This window comes from Haematobia irritans, chromosome 5 (assembly GCF_050003625.1).
Source record: "Haematobia irritans isolate KBUSLIRL chromosome 5, ASM5000362v1, whole genome shotgun sequence".
NCBI lineage: Eukaryota > Metazoa > Arthropoda > Insecta > Diptera > Muscidae > Haematobia > Haematobia irritans.
In genome coordinates, this window is record NC_134401.1 from 80,379,880 (window position 1) to 80,392,070 (window position 12,191).

The 12,191-nt window shown below is 33.3% G+C and overlaps 1 protein-coding gene across 5 annotated transcripts in view; it reads left to right on the forward strand.

Annotated features, from left to right (window-relative positions):
- The first annotated feature begins 3,117 nt into the window (after positions 1-3,117).
- Positions 3,118-12,191, forward strand: part of spin (lysolipid transporter protein spinster) — a 28,576-nt gene continuing 19,502 nt past the window's right edge. For 3 of the 5 annotated variants that reach the window (XR_012723716.1, XR_012723714.1, XR_012723715.1), the window contains exon 1: positions 3,118-4,033. Coding sequence is in view for 2 of the 5 variants with exons in the window: in XM_075313384.1 (XP_075169499.1) it covers positions 3,703-4,033 (331 nt within the window). In the remaining 3 variants the exon portion in view is untranslated. The remainder of the gene's footprint in view (positions 4,034-12,191) is intronic. The other 2 variants (XM_075313384.1, XM_075313383.1) reach the window with 2 other exon arrangements.

The following is a 12,191-nucleotide window of genomic DNA, read 5'->3' on the forward strand; positions in this document are numbered from 1 at the left end:
GATAATCGATAAATTTGTCACAATAAACTGCTATTGTGAATCTAAAATGTGTCACTTTATCAAAATGCAATCTGGTAACACCGACTCGACTTGCACTGATGAGATGTTCTGGAAAGCCCATACAAATGCTGCATCCAGTGTTAAAAGAAAACAGCCCTAATGTTATATATAAATTTTTTTTATTTTATTTATTTTTTTTTTGCGTTTGTTAATGTTCTTGGATCCCATTGAAATTAAAATATATTTTATTTCGCGAGTCATGAGACTACTCATTAAACAATGTTTGCATTATGTTTCAGTCAATTTATCTTTAATCACCAAGCTGATGTAAAATATTGAAGAAGGTTCTTTCGGTAGGTGTTGTAGGATAGATCAAAATGCATTGCATTCGGCAGACTATTATACAGTCTACCAATTCTCACATGAAATGATTTATTCATGTATCGACTGGCAAACAAGTTGACAAGAAAAAGTGTAGCTTGTGTCTTATACGGCGTTTCAAAACGAGTGGTTTTCCCCATATAAAAAATCAAGTCCAAAACTTAAGTTTTCCTCAAAAACACGTCAATTTTAGAACCCACCTAAAGGCCGGTACTATGTTCATTCTTGTGAAAAAATTTTATAGAAACCATTATTTCGCACATAGAAAGCGGTGTTTATTTAGGTAACTTGGAGCGCTATTTTACAGGGAGCGATATTGAATTAAGTTGGTGGTTGCTGCTTATTATTACAAAATTAACATTTTAGTTTCCTTGGGCAATTGATCTGCTACTCCTTTGATCCTTTGTATAGTTTCGGAACAAAAATATAATCCGTGTTTGTGTTATAAACCCACACAAATAGTTTTAATAAATAAATTATTTCTTAATTCACATTGCAAATGGCGTCATGCTATAAACGTCAGTTTTTCAACTCGAAAAAAAAACAAAGTATCACAAATGGAAAAATTTCGCTAGTTTTTCGCATTTTTTTAATTTTGTATGGAGTTTCAACGCGAAAACCGAACAGAGTACCGGCCTTAATTTGGAATATACCCTTTTCAAAATATTGATTTCATTGAAAAAGAGGAATAAACAAAGGCTTTGGAGAACATGGACATGTGAAAATACCTTAAATGTTTCTCTTTGCGCTCGCGGTATTTACTTGAACATACGTTGCATATATGTGAATTTCTAGTTTCCATGGTAACTGTCAAACTAAAATATCTCAACTCGGTGTGAACGGTGAAATGTTTTGGAAAAACGAATGAGGAAAACAAGTCAGTGGGGACATAGCATTAAAAATCTTGTAAAATAACAACAGAGATCTTAAATCAACAAATTCCGAGAAGGAACATCCTAAGAAGCGTCGAACATAGTCCGAAACATGATCGAACTATCCAAGCGAATATAGGATTAAACTTTGTTCTGAAAAACTAATTTTATTATGCTGCATTTTATTTTCATAGCACTGTATTCTTGTGATTCGACTGCCAAATAAGGGTCGGAGGCAGAGAATGAAGCCGACCTATTTTTGTCGGCAGCGGCTGACACTAAATATTTGCCTCCGGCGGCGGCGGCTTGACGGCTAAAGGTGGGTATTAAGTTCGAGTTTAGCCGCTAAAATCGCCATTTTTTCACGATTACTTTTCTTTAATAATCCATTTTAAGGAATATAAACTTTGTGAAAATTTGGTTTGGGATATTCCCCATCAAGTTATAATGAAATCTGCGACAAATATGTATAATTTTATGACGTTTTTTACTCATTTAGTTTTCACTTCAGTGAAAATTAGCGGCTAAACTCGAACTTAATACCCACCTTAAGCCGATAAAAAAATTATCTATTCGGCGGCACAAAATTATCTAAAGGGTGATTCTTTTGAGGTTAGGATTTTCATGCATTAGTATTTGACAGATCACGTGGGATTTCAGACATGGTGTCAAAGAGAAAGATGCTCAGTATGCTTTGACATTTCATCATGAATAGACTTACTAACGAGCAACGCTTGCAAATCATTGAATTTTATTACCAAAATCAGTGGCAGAAAATCCGCTTTTTTATCGACAAATTTTGTTCAGCGATGAGGCTCATTTCTGGTTGAATGGCTACGTAAATAAGCAAAATTGCCGCATTTGGAGTGAAGAGCAACCAGAAGCCGTTCAAGAACTGCCCATGCATCCCGAAAAATGCACTGTTTGGTGTGGTTTGTACGCTGGTGGAATCATTGGACCGTATTTTTTCAAAGATGCTGTTGGACGCAACGTTACGGTGAATGGCGATCGCTATCGTTCGATGCTAACAAACTTTATGTTGACAAAAATGGAAGAACTGAACTTGGTTGACATGTGGTTTCAACAAGATGGCGCTACATGCCACACAGCTCGCGATTCTATGGCCATTTTGAGGGAAAACTTCGGAGAACAATTCTTCTCAAGAAATGGACCGGTAAGTTGGCCACCAAGATCATGTGATTTGACGCCTTTAGACTATTTTTTGTGGGGCTACGTCAAGTCTAAAGTCTACAGAAATAAGTCAGCAACTATTCCAGCTTTGGAAGACAACATTTCCGAAGAAATTCGGGCTATTCCGGCCGAAATGCTCGAAAAAGTTGCCCAAAATTGGACTTTCCGAATGGACCACCTAAGACGCAGCCGCGGTCAACATTTAAATGAAATTATCTTCAAAAAGTAAATGTCATGGACCAATCTAACGTTTCAAATAAAGAACCGATGAGATTTTGCAAATTTTATGCGTTTTTTTTTAAAAAAAAGTTATCAAGCTCTTAACAAATCACCCTTTATTATAAAATTAATTTGAAGTTATCGGAATTGTAATGAGATTAGTTGTACGACCAATCCTACAAACAAATTTACATTTCATTCAAATTTTTTTAGCTAAATTTTTGTAAAACTACTCGGTGGCTTCATTCTCTGGTCGGCGGGGGGCTAAAATCAGGGGCGCGCTTAGAAATCGGACATAAATAAAATTGAACAACTTATCTACACTTGTGAACCACCACCATTAACGATTTATATCGGTAATCGTATTATCAAATCAGTTTGGGGGTAATCGATTACTTGAGTCGAGATATCGATTGCGAACAAAGTTACTATGAAAATTTCCGTCAAGTCCTGAAGAGAATTATTTAAAAAAATACCGTTGAACGTTAAGGTTGTTGTTGTCGGGCGACAAACGCCGTGAAAAATTTCAGTGATATTTTAAAGTTAGCAACCTATAAGTTATTCGGGACCGTAAACGGCTTCCTCGGTGACGCATAAATATATAAACCCACTAAAATTTCAAAGTGGAATAAAATTGTAAAATTTCTAACCCTCCCGCATCCGATTTGGCATATATTAAATCTTGCATGCGAAAATTGTATGTTATGCAAAATCCAACCATACATACACATATGTGTAGAGGAAAGATATACGAAGAAAGCTAAAACAAACATTAAAAAGTGAAGAAGCATTCGCAAAATAGAAATAAGAAGTGGTGGTGAAGAAATTTACGTCATCACTTGCTATTGCTCTCTAAGTGCATACATTTTGTTGTGTGCATATTTGCAACAACAACAAACATCTTCGTTTACCAAAGTTGACAAGTGGCGAAACGAAGACTAGCAAAGAAGAAAAAGTGAAAACAAAAAAACTAAAGGAAAGGAACTGGGAAATTGTTGCATTCGGGAGATATTGGCGGTAATTTGCTTTTTCCACGTGAATGTCTAGTAAATCACATTATCCATCGTATCAACCGATACCAACAACTACAGTCACCATGGACAATCCGGCCATGACCCGTAGCACTAATAGCACCGATGATATTGATAATACAGGAGCCGGTGCGCTTCCATCGACATACTCATCCCAACAGCTGATGCCTCCGTCTGACAGTGATAGTGTCGATGACACCGAAAGACAAAGACCAAGTAGTGGAACCATCAATTGTGTCCCCGGTGCTCGGCGTTGTGTTACTCGTAGTCAGTGGTTTACAGTGGCTGTGCTGTGTTTTGTAAATTTAATCAACTACATGGATCGTTTTACAATAGCAGGTATGCTAAAATGTTCTGAAAGTCTGAATTAAACACTTTTTAGATATATATTAAGTGCATTGATTTATCGGAGCTCAAGGGTATAACATATAAAGGCCTGTTTTCTTTTAGAACTGGTTGCAACAGTGTGAACCATCCAGGACATCGTTTTTTCTTCTATTCACAATAGTAGTTTATTGTGAATAAAATGAAATTCAAAATCATAAATAATCGCAGCTGTAAATAAAGGGTGATTCTTTTGAGGTTAGGATTTTCATGCATTAGTATTTGACAGATCACGTGGGATTTCAGACATGGTGTCAAAGAGAAAGATGCTCAGTATGCTTTGACATTTCATCATGAATAGACTTACTAACGAGCAACGCTTGCAAATCATTGAATTTTATTACCAAAATCAGTGTTCGGTTCGAAATGTGTTTATCGACAAATTTTGTTCAGCGATGAGGCTCATTTCTGGTTGAATGGCTACGTAAATAAGCAAAATTGCCGCATTTGGAGTGAAGAGCAACCAGAAGCCGTTCAAGAACTGCCCATGCATCCCGAAAAATGCACTGTTTGGTGTGGTTTGTACGCTGGTGGAATCATTGGACCGTATTTTTTCAAAGATGCTGTTGGACGCAACGTTACGGTGAATGGCGATCGCTATCGTTCGATGCTAACAAACTTTTTGTTGCCAAAAATGGAAGAACTGAACTTGGTTGACATGTGGTTTCAACAAGATGGCGCTACATGCCACACAGCTCGCGATTCTATGGCCATTTTGAGGGAAAACCTCGGAGAACAATTCATCTCAAGAAATGGACCGGTAAGTTGGCCACCAAGATCATGCGATTTGACGCCTTTAGACTATTTTTTGTGGGGCTACGTCAAGTCTAAAGTCTACAGAAATAAGCCAGCAACTATTCCAGCTTTGGAAGACAACATTTCCGAAGAAATTCGGGCTATTCCGGCCGAAATGCTCGAAAAAGTTGCCCAAAATTGGACTTTCCGAATGGACCACCTAAGACGCAGCCGCGGTCAACATTTAAATGAAATTATCTTCAAAAAGTAAATGTCATGGACCAATCTAACGTTTCAAATAAAGAACCGATGAGATTTTGCAAATTTTATGCGTTTTTTTTAAAAAAAAAGTTATCAAGCTCTTAACAAATCACCCTTTATTTGTTACTATATTAACACTTCATATAATAAAAATGAATTGCACATTTTTGGAGATGTCCTGGATATACGAAACTATGTTTCCTTTTAGTCCGTCACTGCTTGTGTATCCAGTACTAAAAGAGAGCAGCCCTATAATTAAAACTCGATATTCTATGACAAAGGTGTTATTACTCATGGTATCATGTTTTTAGCGGAAACAAATTGTCATCTTATCTAATAGTAAGATATTTTATTAAGAAACTTGTATAAATATTTAACGAAAAGATTTTGATAATTGTCTTTGTAGGAGCTCGTGACTAAGTATTTAGAAATTTGTTTTGTTTAGAAATTTGTTTTGACGCAAGAATTCCAATATAGTAAGGCAACAATTAATGATATATTGCAATGTATTTAAATCAAGTCAGATTTTTTAAATTCAAGTTATTTCGCGTGAAATATCTTTATAAAAATACATGGAAAGCAAAATTAATACGATTAAACCACCTACTATGTTGAAATTTACCTTAACATAAAATATTTAAAAGATTTGTAACTAGGGCTAAAAAAGTTCGGAATGAAAGATAAATATTTTCCAATCAGATTTTGATTGGTATAGAAAAATGGCCAATTGAACAATCAAAATTATAAATGGAAACAAATATATTCCTCTTAAATCTTAAAGCACCGCGGTGCAATAGTTAGGATGCCCGCCTTGCATACACAAGGTCGTGGATTCGATTCCTGCTTCGACCGAACACCAAAAAAATTTTCAGCGGTGGATAATCCCACCTCAGTTGTGCTGGTGACATTTCACTGCAATGTTGAACGTCGTTCGGAGGTCTCTTGTTATTGAGCTTAACATGGAATCGGGCACCACTCAGTGCTAAGAGAGAAGTTGCCCACTATGGTATCACAATGGACTGAATAGACTAAGTGAACCTGATACATCGGGCAGCCACCTAACCTAACCTAATCGTACTATTTTAATAAAGTAACCTCGGAAATTTCAACTCGAAAAGCGAACATAGTACCGCCCTTAAAACGTACATTTTTAATTAGGTATTTAACAGGCTAAAATGTTTCAGCAAAAGTTAACCTGGGGAGAAGATATCTGTAATATTGCAATATTTTAGGAGCATATCCTTCCAGATAGGAAAATTTTAGTCCGATGTACGTTGCCAAACTCAAGTTAAGCCTTAATACTGCAAAGAAACCTATATCTGTTCCAGCATTTATCCGTTATAATTTATTTTATTTATATTTGCAACGATAAACATAGTCTGCGACGTAGAAATAAATTAATCCTTGACTTAAGTATTGCGTCAATTCTTCTAAAATATTTTTCTAGACCAATGCATGAAGTTTTCTTCCACGTATTTCATAATTTATTACAAGATAATTGAATGTAAATTATATTAATAGCGCCCATCAATATCAGAGATACTCGCGCAAATCTGCTGCGTTGTTTTTCATTTAGTATAATTAGTGCTATAAAATTTCCTGTTGTGCAAATAATCCAACAATACTGCATAGGCTTAACGGAAATAAGTTAAATTGAAATTGTAACATTATAAAAGTTTGGGCTTATAAGCTTTCTGGGACTAATCTACTATTTGAATTACACCCTAAATGAATCTTTTTCTAAAGGCTTCCAATTAACGTCATTAATGAAATTCCTGGAGATATTGATTAATAATATTTTAATTTCTTATTGTGGTTAGTATTCTAAAAGCAAATGGTGAGACTAAAAAATTAGTAAGGAAACATTCATTTAACAACAACGCTGTTTTAAACTAAGTTTCCCCATTTGTAGTTTCCAATATTACAGACATCAACGCTACGTAACTTAATTGCAAGTCATTGGATGTGGGAAGAAAATATTTCTCAAAAATACGACAAATAGGGGCTCTAATGAGACTTAATTTACAATTCATAAATTTCGTCTTAATGCTTCATAAATAAATGGTGTATATTTTCCAACCAAATTAATGTGTGCTCTCGCCAGTTTTCTTTCGGTTGTTTATACACGCGCTTAATTTTGAATAAACAAAACTGTCACTTGAGTCTTACTCGTGGTTCTTTCTACTTAATTTGATATTTAAATGAAATACTACTATGTACTTGACAAAAGCCTCCATCAAAGTATGTGACCCGCATTAATTTATTTTGGGGCTTCACTTTGTTTTTTATATTTCTTCTTTTAGTTTTTGAAGCCAAGATGCACAAATTTTGTTTTTATGTTTTATTATTAAGTATCTTCTAGATGACTTAATGCATTTTTAAATTATCTTTTTGTACGATTGTTTTATTTCCTAAATCATTCTAACTTCCGTCTACTGCCTTATAATCGAAAGTGAACTTTCGTGTGGTTATTTTGTTAGTCATTTCAGTTTAGGCAGAGAAAAAGCGTCATTCTTATATCGTAACAAAATATTGTCACGTTTAAATCAATGAGAATTTTTATTTATTATTCTATATTTGTCGTTCTTCTTGATGGGTCACTTTAAAGCTCTTGGCCTACACCCAAAGAAGTTTGTTAGTAGGGACAGCAGAAAAGTCTGCTAAAACAGCAGAAAGTCTGCTGAAAAAGGGACAGCAGTCACTGTTTGCTGAAATAGCAAACATTTCCTGCTATTTTTGAAGCTAGATTACACTAAAACATGTTTTATTTCGGCTAAAATAAATAAAAATGTCAACTTAGGAGCTATCCTAACATAATTAAAACAATATTTTATGAATATCTATAGTATTTGACCAAAAATCTGAATATTTATAAAATTGAGGCATAACAGCAAACAAAATGTTTGCTGATCGTATTTAGGAGCTTGTAAGTATATTACAGTGCAAAAATACACCAAAAACTACTTTTGGTTCTTAAATATGCTTTGGGGAAAAATTTATAACCTAAAAATGTTATAAATTGTTGTTCATTAGGCCCTGTAATACAAAAATATAACAGCAGACATCGACTGCTGTTTTTAGCAGACTTTTTTCTATGAGTGTATATACAATGTTGCCTTGGTAAGATTGAGTAATTGTGTATTAAATGGAAGTATGCTCAACGATTGGTTGTTTATGGTATTACAAAATATTAAATTTTTTATTTAGATGATGTTATTTCTCAGAAAAAGGAAGAAAAGAAAAATTCGATCTGAGTTGAATAAGAGCTGTTCGATCTAGTCCTCTCTTATTTCCTTAATAAATGTTATCGTATGTGCTAACCTACATTTTATGAGCCCATCGTATATTTGCTGTTTGAATGGACGATGAATGATATACGATCTTATTTTACATCACCTGCAATTAATGCTTCTATTCCAAAAAACAAAAAACAAAACTTAATTTTCGAAATATTAACCAAACTTTAGATGATTGTAAAAGAAATATTACCACGCCCTTGTCTGATCATTCGTATGTCCCAATATTTAAATACCGATTTAAAAATTATTTTTATATTAACTGCGTTTTGAGTATTTGTTTGCTTTTCTCTATGGTCACATATTTAAATGTTTTGCTTCTACCTTCGAATTTGCAAACTACAGACATACATTAATGCTCAAGACGAACCATTATTAAAACAACCAACCTTGAAAATGGTCATAAGTTCGTTGCGCTTATCGCTTTGCCATTCATCGTTTCTGTGCCAAGCTTTGATTAAAAAAATAATTTTAAATAATACTCTACCTGGCATTGTAAAGTACCTTTGAACAATGTCAGATCATACTTTGATTTCATTCGGCGAAATCGAAATTCCACGGTTAGGAATTCGTCAAAATTCAATTAGAAGTAATCGATCAATAGAGCCAGTCAGTCGACAAGTCATATGCTGCACAAATTTTGGCCGAATTACAAAATAAACAAATCACTCATTAGTAGAAGTCACAATTAAATAACAATTTTTTTGTGATTGTGTTGATCCCTTCAGTTGAGTGGTAAACTAATCGATCATGAAAATATCACGCCACCATATAGGCGTAATTTTTTGAACTGGTAGCCAAACAACGAATGAATTACGAACGAATTAACAATGTTACGTCAACCAGCACAAATGTACTTTTTTTATTTCGTTTCTTCTTATCAGACTCTAGCCAAGAATAGGGTAAGAGAGATAATTGTCATGTAGCTGCACCAAATATTTGGTCTCGTGACACAAATTTCCCTTAAATCCCCCATTCATTTATGTATTCACATTAAAGTGTCCACTTACTCAGCACAAAACCACCTTCTACATACAAGACTATGTTTGAGAATTATGATTTCATGACTGCCTAATCACCAGACTAATCTGAGAACCACGATTATAGTACGACGTCATAGTTGGTACACTCCTAGTTTGTCACTACTGATATAAAGGCGTTTGTTTTGCTTAGTTCAGATTCTGTGTTCATCAAAACAAAAAAAATATTAAAAATAAAAAATTAAGCTTTCTCCCCTCACTGAAAATACCATGTAGTTGTATATGCGCATATGTGACAAAGACAAAATGCCTGATATTGTCTACTAATATTGACGAAATTGAATTTATCAATTTGGGAAACCGCTAGCCACTATATTTTCTTTTTTTTTTGTTCTAAAAGAAAACAACTTGTCTCAAACAATAATGACTCATTAAGATATTAAAACAATTTGTTTATTTGTAATGGAATTTCTACATTAACATTAAACATTTATCATTTTTATATAAATCGTATTGGTGTGCATGTACATATGTATGTTTGTATATAAATATGCATACGATAAAAGTGGCGTGATGTTTTTCGACTGTTGCTTCATTCGTTGTTCGCTGTTGTTTGGCTGGTTTGTTTAATTGTTCGGTTTTTATCTTGCGGCGAAAAAATAAAAGTCTCGTGAATAAAACTGGGCAAATGTCTAATGTACTTGTTGTCTTTTGTTGTTTTTTATATATACATTTATGTATAAGCATAAATAAAATTGTTGGCTCGGAATTTGCACTCTGTATAATTTTACATTTTACATTTATTTTGAATTTAGTACAATACGCCAAAATTCTGTTCTAGAATCTTTTTTCCAGCATTCTTCAGTGAAAATTCACAATTGAATAATACATGTTGTTTGATTCCCAACTTTAGGATTTTGGCGATGGCAAAGTATTTATTTCCATAAGATGGGTACTATGGGATGGGATGTTTCAATGTTATTTTGTTTTATTAACTTGTCTTATATATTTTTCCATTATAATTTAATGCATGGAATTATATGCCTGATGACGAAGTTGAAGGGGAGGATAAATGAATCATAATCCCTGTCAACATTGAATCTAAATATTTCATTATTAATTTAGGTGTCAGGGAATTTCAAATATAAATGTATCTAACATTAGGTTATTAAGCATCCTTAATAAGTTTGACATTGAATACACTAAGAAATCCAAATTTTATGTGAAACTATGTGCGGTTTTTATATCATTTTTGTTGAAGAGAAGAACAACGATTTGGTGCCTTCCCCACAAATCCTTGGAGTTTGAATCCTAACCATCATATATTTACTTTGAAACCTGTGTTCCTAAACACCTCATATTAAATTTCTAGTACTGGGGTCAAAATTTCCCAGGCAACATTTTTTCTCGTTCAGTTTGAGATATGTCTGGCTCAAACTTTAAATTTGCAAAATCTATAAAAGCTTTTATAATATACGCGCATATCACGGTGTATGAATAAAGGTCGACGGTTAATATTACAAATATTGTTTTAAGTGATGGACCTGGACAACTGATTATTGTGCTAAAATAATGATAGAGCTGAAACAAGACGAAAATAACAATTATCTATAAATACATTTTTGCTTACATTCGTGTTTAGGTGACTCCCCTTCCATTTTAACATGTCGGTGGCAAAGTTTACGTTAGCATAATTAAACATGCATAATTAAAATCGTACGATAATATACTTTTTATCAAAAACACCATACCACGCCATATTATATACTTTGCTAATTTATGGGGGTAAATGCTCTTACTTACATATGTGCTACACATTCAGATTTAATCTACATCGAGCAAAATTAGTTGTTGCGAAATGAATAATGTGGAAAACTGTTGATAAAAGTATGACAAAGCATTAAATTATAGCAATGAAATCTTGAATTTGTGACTCTCATTTACACATTTGATCCTTCTTTTCCGAACAAAAAAACATTTTTTTGTAATTAATTCAAATTTTAAGTATTCCAGACGCTCATTTGAACAATATTTCGAGTTACTACAAACATATTTGAACAATAATATAATGAACTTGTGAAAGCAAAGTCCATTCTAAGATAAAAATAAAATTTTGGCAACAGTCAGTTAGGCATTCAAATACGTCAACAATGTGAAACAAGTATAGAAAAAATATATGAAAGAAATGATGTAGAATTCTGAATGGTTTGAAATAAATGCATCATGACAAATCAGAATCCAATTGAATTTTGAAGGATATAAAAATCGATGTAAAGTGTAGGGTTTGTTTATTTCAGAACTACTTATACTAGTAAGTCCATTGTCCAAGGCGAAATTATCTGCTATCAATGAATGCTGCCCGATTATCTCAATGACCTCCTTTTTATACCCGAATAACACAAGGTTCACGAGTTAGAGTGGGAAAGACTCTCATTTTTGATTTGCCTTGTGCGTCATAAACTTATAAAAAAAGATTGATGTGAATTACAGTCTGGGATTGAATCGATAACGGGGTCGACCTAACTAAATTTGTTTTAACCATGGACTATGAACTATAAATGCGTAACTCAATCGTATGGACTGGATTTGATATAACCGAAATTTAACTTAATATACCAACAAGCATATATTAAAAACAAAAATTAATAAATTAATGAAATATGTATAGAATGTAAAATACATTTAAGAATAAAAAGGTTCTTTTTCACATTTTCCTCAAAAATAGAAAAAATATTTATAAATATAAAAAATTAATATATTTGTATTCCTATAAAAAACGAGTTACCAACAGATAAATTTATCCTCAAAAATCTAAATTATACCAGACACTTCGAAGAAAAA